Raw genomic sequence first — 16,452 nt, 5'->3', positions numbered from 1 at the left:
TAGATTGAAGATTTTAACATTTTAATATGAACTAAACAGCATAAAAAGGAACTTGCTATGGATAGAAAATGAAATAATAGAACATTAAAAGGTTTAGATAACTCTGACTTTTCCACTGAGCTGTCTGTACATTTTTTTTAAAGTGAAACGAGACATTAAGGAGCAGCGATGGACTTTTTCTCCATCATTCTGGCAGCGACTGACATGCCTTAACTAAAGTATACTGAAAGAGACTCAGCGGATACCTCTGTTACACCAAGACTGATCTATAAAAGCATTTTTGTGTTTCTAAGCGCTGTTAAATTCCGCTGCAGGACTTCGATGTTGATGGCGAGGAGATAAATGATGAATTACCTTCACGTACCCATGTATGATGTAAGTTTAAGCATTATCATGACGACAAAAATGCAGGAAAAAATGTATGGAAAAAACAGTGAATGCGCAGCTGTCCCTGTTGTAGAGTCAGATTTATTTTGCAGGAACTTCAGAAATAAATCTCTCTGAAATAGCTGAAGCATTAAGAACATCTCAGAGTGGAACATCACAGGCAGTTTCAGCTCGTCTTGTCAAGAATCTTTGGTCTGAACTGGGCTTTAAAGAAAACAGGAAACTTTCCGGTAGGTGATGACATTAGCTTAGCCAAGGAAAAAAGGATGTGTTACGGATAGAAAAGAAAATTAAAATGTCTTTACTAAAATATCTCTGCTGTGCCGTGACACAGAGTGACAAAATGACAAAACAGCATGTAATTATAATTAATTAATTATATATATATATATATATATATATATATATTTATTTTTTTTTTTTTTTTTTTTTTTTTTTTTTTTTTGCATTTATTTAAATGTTTTTGCAGTTGTCCCTCAGGGCCACTATACTGATTACCATATCACTATGTTTTCTCATAATTTTGTTTCTCATGTGTTTAAAAGGAGCCACTTTATATATATAAAGTAATACTTGGTTTGTCAGCACAGGTACAAGGTGTTTTCCTGCAGGAGACTGTGGCCACCTCCCTTCTTCTTCCTCTTTGTTCTGCTTGTTTTTCTACACGACTGTCATACTTTCAGTTTTGTTTTCTGAAATCGTGACCTGAGCGTCTCTTCTGATCTGATATTTCTTCTTTTAATTTCAGTTCTTCAATCCCGAAGATGGCAGGTAAGCAAACATTATTCAAAGACCAGATGAAAGTCAGTATAAGTGGAGACTTTTAGAGAAGTAGATATGTTTCGTTGCTTTATCACTCTTTCACTTTGGTCTTCTAAACAAAGAGCAGCAGTATGAATGTTGTTCAGCAAGTCACAGACTGTTTTCATCTGAGATCACATTAAGGTTTTTTGTGTGTAACTTATTAGAGATGCACAATAACATCAACATGATATCAATATCTGCAGATTTTATTGTAAAACAATAACTTTCACTGTCACATTTCTGATGATATTTACTCCTGATAGAAATCAGTTTGTGAAGGATCAGCATCCACATGTTACAATGTTACAATGTTACAATGTCATTTAGCAGACGCTTTTCTCCAAAGCGACGTACATTTGAGAGCAAGAACAACACAAGCAATGATCTAGACAAGAAGAAACAACATCAGTAAGTGCCATCAAGTGCTTCAGGTTCAATTGGACGCAAGTGCTGCCGTGTAGAGTTTAAGGCAGAGTACCAAAATATACGTTGTTTATGTAGTTTTTTTTTTTGTTTTGTTTTGTTTTTTTGGTTTTTTTGGGTTTTTTTTGGGGGGTTTTTTTTTTTGTTTTTTTGTTTTGGTTTTTTTTTTTTTGTTTTGTTTGTTGTTTTTTTTTTTGTTTGTTTGTTTTTAGACAGCAACAATGAATCAAGGAAAATGTGGGATCACTAATTGCCATTCATTAGGCTTCACAACAACTATTTACCAAGTACCAAGTGCTGGATCATTCCCAAAGAGCTGGGCAAAGAAATCCCAGAAGTAGAGCAGGACAGTGCGAGCTAACTATAGTTGGGAAACTCATTCAACCACTGGGGACAGCAGTGGAGAATAGTCTGGCTGAGACTCAATCTACTACTGGGGACAACAGTAGAGAATTGCCTAGCTAAGTGCAAAGTGTTCTCTGAAGAGCTGGGTCTTTAGCCTTCTCTTGAAAGTAGACAGGGAGTCTGTAGATCGAATGTAGTTGGGTAATTCATTCCACCATTTAGGGACAACAGAGGAGAAGAGTCGAGCTAGTGACTTAGGAGCATGATGTGCTGGAAGTACCAGGCGCCTTTCGCTGGCTGAGCGTAGTGGGCGAGAAGGGGTGTAGACCTGGATGAGGGACTCCAGGTAAACAGGAGCAGTTTTAGTTACTGCTTTGTAAGCAATGATTAGAGTTTTGAATTTAATGCGAGCTGCAACTGGAAGCCAGTGTAGAGAGATTAAAAGAGGCGTGACATGAGCTCTCTTGGGTTGGTTGAAGACCAGACGTGCTGCTGCGTTCTGGATCAACTGCAGAGGTATAACTGTGCATGCAGGTAGGCCTGCCAGTAATGAGTTACAGTAGTCAATACGTGATATTATAAGAGCCTGTACTAGGAGTTGTGTAGCATGCTCTGTCAAGTAGGGTCTGATCCTCTTGATGTTGTAGAGGGCGAAACAGCACTGAGCAATCGAGGCCACATGGAGCTTGAAGGTTAGCTGGTCATCAATCATGACACCCAGATTCCGGGCTGACTTAGTGGGCAAGAGATTATTTGATCCAAGCTGGATACTGATCTGCGGTTCAATAGTGGGACTGGCTGGGATGATAATGAGCTCAGTTTTGGGCAGGTTGAGCTGAAGGTGACGTTCCTCATCCATTTAGAAATATCAGCAAGGCAGGATGAGATCCGAGCTGAGACAGTTGTGTCATCTGGTGGAAAGGACAGGAATAGCTGTGTGTCGTCTGCATAGCAGTGATAAGAAAAGCCATGGGAGCGGATGATTGCACCAAGTGAGGTGGTGTATATTGAGAAAAGTAGGGGACCAAGCACAGACCCTTGAGGCACCCCTGTTGATAAGCCATGCAGTTTAGACACTCCTCCCTTCCATGATACTCTAAAAGATCTCCTGTGAGGTAGGACTTAAACCACTGTAGGGCAGATCCTGAGATACCAAGTGAAGAGAGTGTGGAGAGGAGGATTTGGTGGTTTACTGTGTCAAAGGCAGCAGACAGATCCAGCAGTAAGAGAACTGAGGACTGACCAGCTGCTCTGGCCAAGCGAAGTGATTCCGTTACCGACAAAGTGCAGTTTCAGTAGAGTGGCCCGCCTAAAGCCAGACTGATTCTGATCAAGTAGATCATTGTTCTGCAAGTGTTCTGAGAGCTGGTTGAAGACTGTGCGCTCCAGTATTTTTGATAGGAATGGGAGAAGTGAGACCGGCCTGTAATTTTCAACCAGGGCTGGGTTGAGAGTGGGTTTTTTGAGCAGTGGTGTAACCCGCGCTTGCTTGAAAGCAGCTGGGAAAACACCTGTGGACAGAGAGGAGTTAATGATACAACTCACAGCAGGGCTGATTGTGGGCTCAATCGCCTGCAAGAGATGTGATGGTATCGGATCGAGGGACAGGTTGTGGGCTTAGAGTCAAGCAGAAGCCTGGTGACCTCGCTCTCACTTAGTGGAGAGAATGAGCTAAGTGATGCATCACTAGCTGGTGGCAGAAAACTGAGTTGGACAGGCTCAGAGAATTGGTTGCTGATGGCAGAAACCTTGTCAGTGAAGTAGGAGGCGAACATGTCTGGAGTCAACATACTGGAGGGTTGTGGGTTTGAAGGAGAGAGGAGCGAGTTAAAAGCAGAGAAGAGTTTATGCATCAGTGGCAGCACAGATCTTTGATTGATAGAACGCCTTCTTAGCAGATTTTAGAGCAGAGGTAAAACAGGACAGTTTTTGCTGATAAGCACTCAAGTCAGTGGTTTGTTTGGATTTACGCCATTTTCTCTCTGCCGCTCTGAGCCCTGCCCATTGGGTTCTGATGACCTCAGTGAGCCAGGGACAAGGTGGAGTATTACGAATAGGCTTAGACACCAGAGGGCAGAGTTTGTCCAGAGAGGAGGTCAGTGAGGAGCAGAATGTGTCTGTGGCCTCGTTAACAGTGAGTGTGAAGGACTCGTTACATGAGGCTAGTGCAGCTGAGACCTCGTCAGACAGCTGTGTTGGGTCAAGTGACTGAAGGTTTCTGCGGTATGATCTTAACTGAGTAGTAGATTGTTGAAGTTCAGGTAAGCCAAGTGAGAACTGAATGAAGTAGTGGTCAGAGAGGTGAAGTGGTGTTACACTCAAATTAGCCGTGGAGCAATTGGTAGTTAGAATCAAATCCAGTGTATTACCAGCCTTGTGTGTAGGAGGCGTTTGAACCAGTTTCAAGTCAAAGGAGGACAGTAGTGAAATAAAATCAGTAGCCTGGGCTCTATCCAAGTGGATGTTCATGTCACCCATGACAACCAATGGTGTGCCATCATCAGGGATGTCTGAGAGTAACATGTCCAGTTCCACAATAAAGTTGTCCAGGTGACCCCCAGGTGGGCGGTATACCACAACCATGTAAGCCTTTATTGGGGCAGTGACCTGTACTGCATGATATTCAAATGAGGTGTTATTGTCCAAGGGTTTGAACTGGCTGAAGTTCCAGCTATGAGAAAGAATAATGCCTGTGCCACCTCCTCGGCCAGAAGAGCGAGGTGTATGAGAGAACACTGCATCAACTGATAGAGCAGTTGGTGTTACAGTGTTCTCAGGACGGACCCAAGTTTCTGTCAGGGCTAGGACCTGAATGTTAGACAGTTTAGTGAGGGAATTGATGAATTCTGCTTTGTTAACTGCAGACTGGCAGTTCCAGAGGCCAACTGTGATAAAAGGTTGTGGAAAAGAGGCATTCTGCAAAGTGGATAGATTATGCAGGTTTCGTTTTCTGTAACTATTGTGCTTCTTTCTGTTCCCATATATGACTTGTATTTTTTGGTTGCACATGTTGCGTTAGACTGCTGGGGTGCGTTAGACTGTTATGAGGCAGTGCTGCCTGTCGGTGGCCTTGCTCGGTGGACTCGCACAGGTAGACTCGCTGGTCTTTACCCAATGTGGTCTTTACCCAATTGGGCTTCCACAAGGGCTGACGCTTACGCTGACGCTTCAGCGCAGTCTGTGTACTTATATAGAGAGATATGCCACAGATGTGCACAATTGAGTTGATTGTGCACAGCCGCTAACCGCCCCAGCTGGCAAATTTAGATTCAAACTCTCTTAAAGCTTGGACTACAGTGAAACTCCGCCCCGGCAGTTTACACTTTTAGCAATCAATAGAGGGAGCCACACGCGTCAACTGCCTCACCTATTGTTGCAGAGAGAGTGAAACTAACACGTTCAGCCTAAGCAAAACTGCCAACAACCTACTTCCAACTGAAACAACCAAAAGCAGATTCCTCTTACCAAGTAGCTTCTCCCTTCCTATCTCAAAGATCAGAGCTTGTTCTGCTGGCAAATTTAGATTCAAACTCTCTTAAAGCTTGGACTACAGTGAAACTCCGCCCCGGCAGTTTACACTTTTAGCAATCAATAGAGGGAGCCACACGCGTCAACTGCCTCACCTATTGTTGCAGAGAGAGTGAAACTAACACGTTCAGCCTAAGCAAAACTGCCAACAACCTACTTCCAACTGAAACAACCAAAAGCAGATTCCTCTTACCAAGTAGCTTCTCCCTTCCTATCTCAAAGATCAGAGCTTGTTCTGCTCTGATCTTTGAGGTATGTAGGTAGCTAGTAGCTAGGTAGGAAGGTAGCTAGCTAGTTTGTTTCTTTGTTTATCCTTTAATATTAAAGTGTGTTTTAAAGTTTCAGGTCTGAACAGCATATTTAAATATCCTTATCAATATCATATCAACATGATGAATCTGTAAATAACATCTTGCTGGATATTGGCAAAAATCCAGTTTCTTGCATTCCTTTGAGTTTTCAAAGAATGTTGTAACTTCCTCAAATAATCAAGTTTTCCTTCCTTTTTTCAGGCTCTGATGAGAAATGTAAGTAATTCACCTTACAACTATATTTCATCTATCAGATTTTATATTTTATGTCATTTATGCAAAACTGGTGTTGCTGATTGTTGCAGGGGAAATGCCCTACAGCAAGATCATGAAAAGACAAAAGAGACATAAAATCAAGGGGGGAAACGAAAAAACGATTCATGTTAGAGTTTAAATCATGCAAAAAAATTCTAGCCCAACCCTGCGCAGGCCTTCCATGTTCTATCTGAGCCCAGCCCAACCAGTTTATGATAGGTATGAGGCTAAACCTGATTTAAACCAGAGAGATATCTATCTATAGATATAGATATAGATATCTATCTATCTAGTAGCTAGGTAGGTTGGTAGGTAGGTAGGAAGCAGCTAGGTATGTAGGTAGCTAGTAGCTAGGTAGGTTGGTAGGAAGGTAGTTAGCAGCTAGGTAGCTAGCTAGCTAACTAGCTAGATAGTTAGCTAGCAGCTACCTTCCTAATTAGCTACTAGCTGCTAGCTACCTACATACCTAGCTGCTACCTACCAACCTACCTAGCTACTAGCTAGCTACCTACCTACCTAGCTGCTACCTACCAACCTACCTAGCTACTAGCTAGCTACCTACAACCTAGCTGCTACCTACCAACCTAACTTCCAAGCTAGCAGCTAGCTGGCTAGCTAGATAGTCGCTAGGTAGGACGGTAGCTAGCAGCTTGGTAGCTAACTAGCTAGTTAGCTAGCAGCTAGGTAGGTAGGTAGGTTGGTAGGTAGCAGCTAGGTAGGTGGAAAGCTAGCTAGTAGCTAGGTAGGTTGGTAGGTAGGTAGGAAGCAGCTAGGTATGTAGGTAGCTAGTAGCTAGGTAGGAAGGTAGCTAGCAGCTAGGTAGCTAGCTAGCTAGTTAGCTAGTAGGTAGGTTGGTAGGTAGCAGCTAGGTATGTAGGTAGCTAACAGCTAGTAGCTAGGTAGGAAGGTAGCTTGCAGCTAGCTAGTTAGAAGCTAGGTAGAACACTAGCTAGCAGCTAGGTAGCTAGCTAGCTAGTAGCTAGGTAGGTTTGAAGGTAGGTTGGAAGGTAGCTAGCTAGCAGCTAGGTATGTAGGTAGCTAGCAGCTAGTAGATAGGTAGGAAGTTAGCTAGCAGCTAGGTAGCTAGTAGCTAGGTATGTAGGTAGCTAGCAGCTAGTAGCTAGGTAGGACACTAACTAGCAGCTAGCTAGTTTGCCAGTAGCTAGGTAGGTTGGTAGGTAGGTAGAAAGGTAGCAGCTAGGTATGTAGGTAGCTAGGAAGCTAGTAGCTAGGTAGCTAGCTTGGTAGGTAGCTAGTAGCTAGGTATATAGGTAGCTAGTAACTAGGTAGGAAGGTAGCAAGCAGGTAGCTAGCTAGTAGCTAGGTAGGATGGTAGCTAGCAGCTAGGTAGCTAGCTAGTTAGCTAGCAGGTAGGTAGGTGGCTAGCAGCTAGCGACTAGGTAGGAAGGTAGCTAGCACCTAGCTAGTAAGCTAGCAGCTAGGAAGGTTGATAGCTAGCTAGTTAGCTAGCAGCTAGGTAGGTAGGTAGCTAGCTAGCAGCTAGGTAGCTAGCTAGTTAGCTAGTAGCTAGGTATGTAGGTAGCTAGCAGCTAGTAGCTAGGTAGGAAGGTAGCTAGCAGCTAGCTAGCTAGCAGCTAGGTAGCTAGATAGCTAGTTTGCTAGTAGCTTGGTAGGACAGTAGCTAGCAGCTAGCTAGCTAGCTAGTTAGCTAGCAGCTAGGTAGCTAGATAGCTAGTTTGCTAGTAGCTAGGTAGGTTGGTAGGTAGGTAGGTAGATAGGTAGGTAGAAAGGTAGCAGCTAGGTATGTAGGTAGCTAGGTAGCTAGGAAGCAAGTAGCTAGGTAGCTAGCTTGGTAGGTAGCTAGTAGCTAGGTAAGATGATTCAACATTACATCCTAAAACAGCTGCTGCATTTCACTTTATTATGAAGCTGGAAGTTTGTTGGAGATTCAAATTCTCATTTAGTTTTTTTGCCAATAAGAAAAATCATGTTATTGTTTTCCTCCTCAGTAGCTACTTGGGACTAAAAGTAAACCTTAAATTAAAAACCTTCTGCCTTGAATTGAGCAGATTTATTGGCCTCTAATTTCACTTCTACTTCTGTACATTTTAACCAGAGTAACAGTTTTTTTTTAATCTATTTCCTTTTTTAATCATTGTTTATCCTTTTACCAAGTATTCAGTGCTGGGCTTTATAAGTGCTACAAAAATAAACTGTATTCTTATCATTATTATTAATATTACTGATTTGGATTGGAAGCCAGGCCAGCTTTGACTTCTTTCCTTTCTGAATCAAACATGATGGATCAAGATAATTTGAAAGACGGTGTTTTTAGATAAAAGGAAGTAGTAAAATAGTTTCTGAAACCCATCTGAGGTTTATTTTCATCCGGTTTAGTTACAAAACAATCAAAGTGGAGTGCAAAAATTACTGCAATGCTCTGAAGATGTACAGTCTTATTTCTACACACTCTCTCGCTCACAGTCTCACACAAACCTAAAGTGTGTTTGTGATCTATTACAGTGTATTTGTACTGTTTGCAGCTTTCTACAACATAGACACAACAAAGAGCCACACTCAGACGTTAAAGTGTTCAGTCATTGGATGCTGCTGAAGATCAACGCCTTTGTCACTGTGGCCAAAAAAAACAAACGCACACAAACAAGCACACCATCAGTCTCAAGGCTGCATGCGGATGGCTCCGTCAAGTCTGATGACCTCTCCGTTAATCATCGGGTTCTCCGCCAGGGACGTCACCATGTGGGCGAACTCAGCGGGGTCTCCCAGGCGCGACGGGAAGGGCACCTGTCGGGCGAGAAAGGAGCGGACTTTCTCTGGAAGACCGGCCAGGAGAGGGGTGGAGAAGAGACCTGGGGGGAGACAGAGAGAAGTATTAAAGGTGAATAATTTCAAATCTGGTTAATAGAAAACTACAAATGTGTGGAGTCAACTGGTCTAAGTAAAGAAAGCACCCACGCTAAGCACTATTTAAGACAGGAGCACAGACGCAGTGGGTAAACAATAATTTTACACCTGTTTGTGTCCCTTTGGACCAAAATGGCTCATTTCATATAATAGGCTATAAAAACACAATACATTGATTAATTAATCAATTTAGAAATATAAAATATTACTTAAAAATGGAAGGGGCAGTGAATTTCTGCACAGAAACTACATTAAAAACCTCGTCACTTCCAATCCAAACAGAGACCAGGGGCAGACGGCAAAGACACACACACACAACACACATTCACTGACACACTCATGTATCCACACACACATTTTCAAGCCTCAGGTTTAAAAAATACAGTGTTGGGGGAGTTTAAGCAAGATAAGACATTATTCTAAAAATTCAATGTTTTTCCCTGTAGACCACAGTAGGGGGAATGGCGACATCTGGTGGAAAATAGTGGAAATTACAACGTTCACAATAATACTAGTGAAAAATCCCCAACATTTATTGCATGCACATTTTTATTTTCTAATGGCTCCAGGATCAAAAAAATCAAGTTATAATTGAAGTAGATGGGACCAAAATGGGCACTAGGGACATGAACATCAGGATTTTTGCATACAGTGCTTTATAGGCATGGGGTCTGAGTTAAGACAAAAAAATTAAAATACAAAAAACTGCTCATGCCTGAAGCTTGAAAATTCATAAAATGGTGTTGAGACAAAAATGAATTGTCCTGAAATGGTACAAAGGGACACATGAAGGTTAAGTCTGTTTGCAGAATGAGGCTAACGTTAGCAGTGCTGGCCCCATGGCTTTTTATCCTCTCCAGGTTAATGCCTACTTTCTTTTGTACTGAGTATCATCACTCAGCTCTTCAGTTGTGTATAATATAACCTAACACAGCCAATGTACAACTTTATCCCTATTTTGTACATAAAGATGCAGCTAAACTGTTTCTACAAGATACAACTGGTGTCATATTGGGGTATTGCTAACATTTGGGTTAAAGCAGTGGTTCTCAAGTGATGGGTTGGGACCCAAAAGTGGGTCGCTGAGCTCTCTCCAGTGGGCCACGAACAAGTTCCTGGAAAAAAATGTCTATAATGTATGGAAGCCCTAAGTGGAAACTCAGACTCTAATCCCATTTTCCTCAATATTTCCACTTGTTTACTAAAACTGCATGCCGTTCAGGAAAAAGGGAGTAAAGATAAAATGTATGCATGCATGCCTTTTGTATTTATGTACTTTTTACCATGTTTGAGTTGTCCTGTCTATTTGTTCAGTCATGTTTTGTTCCATTTAAGGTCCAAACTGCACATTTTTTTATAAATAAATTGAAGCAACTGAAAATTTTAAAACATCTAGGTCATGATTTCTGATAAGGGGGTAGCAGTGGGTCTTGATGCCCGACCAGTTAAGAACCACTGGGTTAAAGAGCACAACAGAAGCTTGGCAGTCACCATTAAGTGATGCTACAGTGACTTCTAGTGGTGGGCGGCTGCATTACAGTTTCGACAAAGCATGTGATGAGGACTGTAGGCCTGAAGTGGTTAAATATTGCACTATAACTGGTGACATGTCTGTGTGTGTCAAATTGCACGCCACATTGTTGCTCCAATTGTCTTGATACCTCTTAGAAGACTTCTTGGGTGTACTGGTTCAAAACTGATGCCATAAAAGGATGCATAAGTACATACAGATTTTCTATAAAATCCTAAAATGTCATCATTCGGGAACTTCCCGTGTTATGAAGTAACTGTGGAATGTTACTTCATCTTTGTGCCAACAGAGGGCACCAGAGTAAGATGCAAAGTGAGGGTGATTATGTGGCAGAATTGAGAAAGTCGGCGCAGGACTGTGACGTTGGTGATTTGTTCACCATGATGTTGAAAGCTCGTTTGGTCTGTGGCATAAAAGACAACAGGATGCAGCTGAGGCTGCTGTCAAAGGACAGGCTGATTTTTGAAAAAGCACTCAAGTTTGCATAAGCAATGGAGGCGGCAAACAGAGACATTGTGGATTTATATGGTATAACAGACCCCGGTAAATGGAACAGAGCAGCGAGGTCGGTGACCAAGGTCAGCGACACATGACCAAAGCCCCAGCCAGACATTAGAAAATGCTACAAATGCAGTGGAGAAAACCACCTGGACAAAGACTGTAGTTTTGCCAATGAAAAAATGGAGCTCAGAGTTTGGCAGGACAACCAGCTCTTGTTTGAGTCCTGGTTATGCCAGAGCTCTTCCATTGGTATAGAGGCTGCTGTGCTCTTGGAAACCTTCAGTGCAGCAGGAACTTTTTGTAGCCTTCCCAAGATCTGTGCCTCGCAACAATCCTGTCTCTGAGCCCTGCAGGAACTTCCTACATTTTTTTAATGCACCTGTATGTACACTAACCAGGTGCTATGGTGATGACTCTGATGCCCATGGGTGCCAGATCTCGTGCAATGGGGAGGGTCATTCCAACAATAGCGCCTTTAGAAGCTGAGTACGCCGCCTGGCCCACCTGGAGAGAAGTCAAGACAAAGAAAAGTTGATGAGTATTAATGACTTATGAGCAGCCATTAATTCATTTGATCTTTTTGAGTGTTTCTGAATGACCTGTCCATCAAAAGCTGCCACGCTGGCTGTGTTGATGATGCAGCCTCTGTGTCCGTCTGCGTCAGGCTCGTTCTTCCCCATCTCACCCACAGCGAGCCGAATCACATTAAAGGTTCCTGCAATGTTCACCTGCAGGAAACACGCAAAGCAAAGTCACACAGCTGCTATCTGCATGCCTCTGCATGTCTCTGTGTTTCTGTCTTACATTGATAACGCGCTGGAAGTCCTCCAGGCTGTGAGGGGCGTCCTTCTTAAAGTTGTAGGTTTTGAAGGCTACAGCGATGCCGGCACAGTTCACAGCCAGGTCCAGTTTCCCAAACTTTTCTTTGGCCAGGGACACCGCTGCCTTCACGTCTGCCTCTGACGTCACCTGGGAAACAACAAAGAGTTGAAGACTGTCGGCCTGTTTTTACCCAGTCTGTGTGTGCACTTGTGTTTGTCAGCTTTGAACTCACATCTGCTGGAGCGAAGGCACAGCGGTCTCCGAGTTTCTCTGCCAGAGCCGGTCCATCGGAGGAAGGCAGGTCCAGGATGACGGCAGCCGCTCCGTTTTGTACCAGACGCTCCACGGTGGCCCGACCTAGACCTGATGCACCGCCTGTCACCAGGCCGACCATACCCTGGTTCAGAGAAAGACAAATACAAACAGAGATGGACAAACGGGGAGGGTGAGAGGACAGAGCTTTGCAGGACTTTCATTTGTTTCATGCAGGCTCCAATCAAATTCTCAGATGTCAGCTTGCAACCTTTGAAGGATTCAGTTCTCACCTTAAAAACCTTTTTAACATTTGATTATGAAGTTTAATTTCTTAAAATGACCATCAATTATTTGAAAATAACACTATCGTTTAAACATTTAGTCTGGAACAGTGTTAAGGTATTGAGGATGCAGTCAGCCGTTCAGTGGGGCCTTTCACAGTAAGTAGGCCACTATGAGCACAAAAGGAGCTTTTATTCACCTCTACTGTATTTGGCAGTGATGTAAACATCGGATGTAACAGTGTTTGCACCAGGATGCATGTAAACAGTATCTGCACAGCCTGACAGCGGTAAGAGTTGGAAGCAAAGCCAATTAATAGTGATCCCGGTGGACTGACCCGCTGAAATAACAAGCTAACGGCTTTAAGTCTCAGTGTCAGTGGAACAATAGACCAAAGGTTAGGAAACAGAGGTAGGAGGGCGCTGAGTGGACTCAGCATGTTAGCTACATGCAATGAAACTTCTGAACTACAACGGAAGCACGCACGAGGGCGAGAACCCCAAAAAATCACGAGAAAATCCTTAAAAGAGTTTACCGCGTCACATAATTAAAGAGTAAACGTTAAATGAAACCTCGGCGGCAGCGCTGACAGAATTTTTGATTCTCTTTGCTCACCTTGACACACCGAATGTTCGCCATGTTGGTTCGGAGACGACGGTGACGTCACAGCAGAGATAGTTTATTCCACAGAGGAGTCACTCGCCGTTTCCTGTGAGCTTCCTCTTCTTCAGTTTGTTTAACGGGAGATAGCACTCTCAGGTATGGAAGCTAATTTTCGCCACGTCAAAGAAAAAAATATGAAATGTACATTTGAAAATAACTTAAATTTACATTTTGAGATAATAAGTCATAAAAAGTCGAAATTATGAGCTAATGAGTCAGGGGCGTAAAACGGGGGGGGGGGGGGGTACTGATTACCCAGGCCCACAGTAGGGAGGGGCCCTTGAGGAGCCTGCGATGAAGTTTTTGTAATCTATTTTTTTCTTAGTAATTAGTGTCAATATTCAATCAAAAGCAACAAAATAAATCAGTCAATAGACTGAAATTTGTATCAAATGGAGTAAAATAAATACTGGGAGGGCTCTGCTTCTCCTTTAAAAACGTCTAAATGCTATTGTCCGGTACTGCGAAATAATGCAAATAAATTAAGTTTAACCATAGTAAAAATATTGCTTATAAACTGGGAAAGTATGCTTCAAAATACATACAATAGTACAGTATTTATAAAGCAAGGCAATTCCTGCAATTTAATGATGCTTTGTAAATGTTTGTCTTTAATGACTTTATTCTGTCATTTAATGCTCCTAATGTTATGAATGTCCTGTTCCCTCCTGTGAATAGCTCCGTGTATGAACGGCGCTATGTCCTGCCTCGCCTACAAAGATGTAAACTGGCCCAAGAAATTCCAACAGTGTGAGAGGTCTTCTCATTTTTCGCTCTTTGATGACAGCGTGTTTACTACGATGCGGAAAAGCTTCTCGAACCCGCCCAGTTTCTTCTGATTTGATCAATCGGTGAGCGTCCCAGGGAACGCCCCGCTAAATAAAGTCACCGATTGGCTAAGTGGGAGCGGCGTTGTCCAATCAGCGCGAGCCCAGAGCTCAACGAGGTCAGCTCAGGCGAGTATGTAGTAATAGATAAGCTTCACACCGAGTAAAGCAGTAACAGAAATGATACGAGCAGTTTGAGGAAAAATGGTGATTTATGAATCGTAGAAAGTCTCTACAGAATCTACTATAATTGACAACATAACAGATTTTATAGAACGTGTTATACCTCTACGTTTTTGTTCTTCATTCTATGAGAAACAATATTCAAATATGGCATTAAAAGAAAGCAAGTACAGATTTTTCTTGTAAGATTTGTTCTTTATTTTAAGGTAGCTGCAAAACAGAGGGTTTCAATTGCACATCAGCTTATCTTCAGCTAAAAACATACTACAGAAAAAAATTATCCAGCTTTAATGCACAGTTTTTATTTGATCTGCTTCATGTAAATCTGCCCCCATCCTTGTTTACACTTCTGATGTGTAGTTAACGTTCTTGCACCCTTTGCAACCATACTGTAAATTCACACAGACTAGTTTATCATAAGAAAACTACCAACAAGAGCTTGTTGATACTTACATTTTACTGTCTTACATCTTATGAACTTTAATTTCTAAATAACTGAATTTAAGACTCTCAGTAATCCTGAAGTTATAATGTGAAAAACATATAAATCACATTTTTTAAGTGAAGTCAAGCCATGGAGAAGGATACCAATGAAGACTGTAGGGCATGAAGAATCATTCTGCCATATTATGGAAGGCAGTAAGTTGTATAGTTGTATCTCCAAAATAGGGGTTGTAATATCCCACACCCCACAACAACACAACTTACTACCTCACCACAGCACAGCTACAATCCATCGGAAAAACACAGGGAGTGAGGCTTCCTCCTGAAATCCTCATGGATGATAACGTCCTGCGTGTTTGTGGAAAGTCATGCCTGCAGCAGGAGGATCGTCCCTCTGTGAAGTTAAATTAAAAACATCGAATCATTTAAGGCTCTGCTGATGTCCAGCCCAGTCAGCTCCTCATTACAACCAGCGATGGGTCCAACGTTCATGATGCAACTCAGGACCCCATTTGGTCACCAACAGCAACAGAGGCTTCAGTCGCCGTGGCAACTGAACACACGATGTGGATAGGCTGGCGGTCTCCGTCATGCATGTAGGTGATGGTTTGGTTGCCGTGAGAAAGACAGTAGGCTGTATAGTTATCTCCCAGATCTGGTGTGATCCTAAAACTATACAAACTACTACCTCATCCCACAGCGGCCACTCGTCTCCTCTGAAATCAAAAATCTTTACTCCTTTAGGGTTAAAACAGCTCTGCAGAGCTCAGCCCTGACATGAAACCCTGATCATTGGTGCCAGGTTTGTAGAGAAGAGTGACGTCTTATTTATAAATGAATCATTCTCAAGATCACTCATTAAAGTGAACTTAAGCCTGAAGAATGTATTTTTGCCAATATTCAACATGCAGATATTTACAAATTCATTTCAGCCAATACCAATTCATAAATGTGCAACCCTGATTCAAACAAGTTGGTGTGCTGTTTTAAATGTAAATACAGAATGCAATGGTTGTCAAATCTCATATCTTATTCACAATAAAACATTAACAACATATCAGAAGTTAAAACTGGGACATTTTATGAAAATATTAGCTCATCTTGATCTGATGACAGCAACACATCTCAAAAAAGTTGGGACAGGGTGATGTTTACCATTGTGTAGCATCCCTGCTTCTTTTAACAAGTCTGTAAATATCTGGGTATTGAGGAGATCAGCTGCTGGAGTTTTGGGAGAGGAATGTTGTCCCATTTTAGTCTGGTGTAGGGTTATAGCTGCTCAGCAGTCCTAGGTTGTTTTTTTGCTGCATTTTCCCCATCTAATGCTCCAAATGCTTTCTATTGGTGAAAGGTCTTGACTGAAGACCAGTTCAGGACCCAGACTTTTTTTTTTTTTACTGTGAAGCCATGCTGTTGTGATGAATGTGGTATGTGGTTTAGCATTGGTCTGCTGAAATGGTCAAGGCCTTCCCTGAAAGAGACGTTGTCTGGATGGGAGCATATGTTGCTCTAAAATCTCTCTCTACTTTCCAGCATTGATAGTTCCTTTCCAGATGTTAGAGCTGCCCACGCCATAGACACTAATGCAACCCCATACCATCAGAGATGCAGGCTGTAGAACTGAGCCAGGAGAACAAGCTGGTTGGCCCAAGTCCTCTTTAGTCCACAGGACACCACGTCTGTGGTTTCCAAAATGAATTTTACATTTTGACTCAACTGACCACAGAACAGTTTTCCATTTTGCCCCAGTCCATTTTAAATGAGCTTTGGTCCAGAGAGTCCAGGCAAACAGACGGATGTTTGCCTGTTTGCCTGATGAAGGTCTAGTACTGAAACATTGCAAATAAATACTCCTTTTCTTTGCAAGTTGGACAGTGTGCAGGTGTTTGTCTTTGAAATGTTTGCTGGAGACCCTGCCCTCTGACACACCTGTCCTGAGAAATAGATGTGCAAAGTAACCTTTCCAGAGTGATTTCCAGTACAGAATCATTCCTGTTTTTAATGC

At 42.4% G+C, this 16,452-nt stretch overlaps 1 protein-coding gene across 1 annotated transcript; it reads right to left on the bottom strand.

Annotated features, from left to right (window-relative positions):
* Positions 1–8,391: 8,391 nt before the first annotated feature.
* Positions 8,392–13,025, bottom strand: hsd17b10 (hydroxysteroid (17-beta) dehydrogenase 10). The gene is made up of 6 exons (XM_041799579.1): positions 12,946–13,025; positions 12,026–12,190; positions 11,776–11,940; positions 11,571–11,699; positions 11,367–11,475; positions 8,392–8,884 (listed from the first exon to the last, which is right to left on the bottom strand). Exons 1-6 carry the CDS (start codon positions 12,967–12,969, stop codon positions 8,694–8,696), a joined length of 783 nt encoding a protein of 260 aa, XP_041655513.1. The 5' UTR covers positions 12,970–13,025; the 3' UTR covers positions 8,392–8,693.
* Positions 13,026–16,452: the final 3,427 nt, after the last annotated feature.

Source organism: Cheilinus undulatus, linkage group 11, assembly GCF_018320785.1.
Source record: "Cheilinus undulatus linkage group 11, ASM1832078v1, whole genome shotgun sequence".
Lineage (NCBI taxonomy): Eukaryota > Metazoa > Chordata > Actinopteri > Labriformes > Labridae > Cheilinus > Cheilinus undulatus.
This window is presented reverse-complemented; position numbering and strand designations above follow the sequence as displayed.

Coding starts and splice junctions, on each gene's coding strand:
- hsd17b10 (XM_041799579.1), bottom strand. CDS start 12,969: ATGGCGAACATTCGGTGTGTCAAG. Junction 12,191..12,945: donor CGAACATTCGGTGTGTCAAG/GTGAGCAAAGAG, acceptor TCTCTGAACCAG/GGTATGGTCGGCCTGGTGAC. Junction 11,476..11,570: donor TGGCAGCTTTTGATGGACAG/GTCATTCAGAAA, acceptor ACTTCTCTCCAG/GTGGGCCAGGCGGCGTACTC.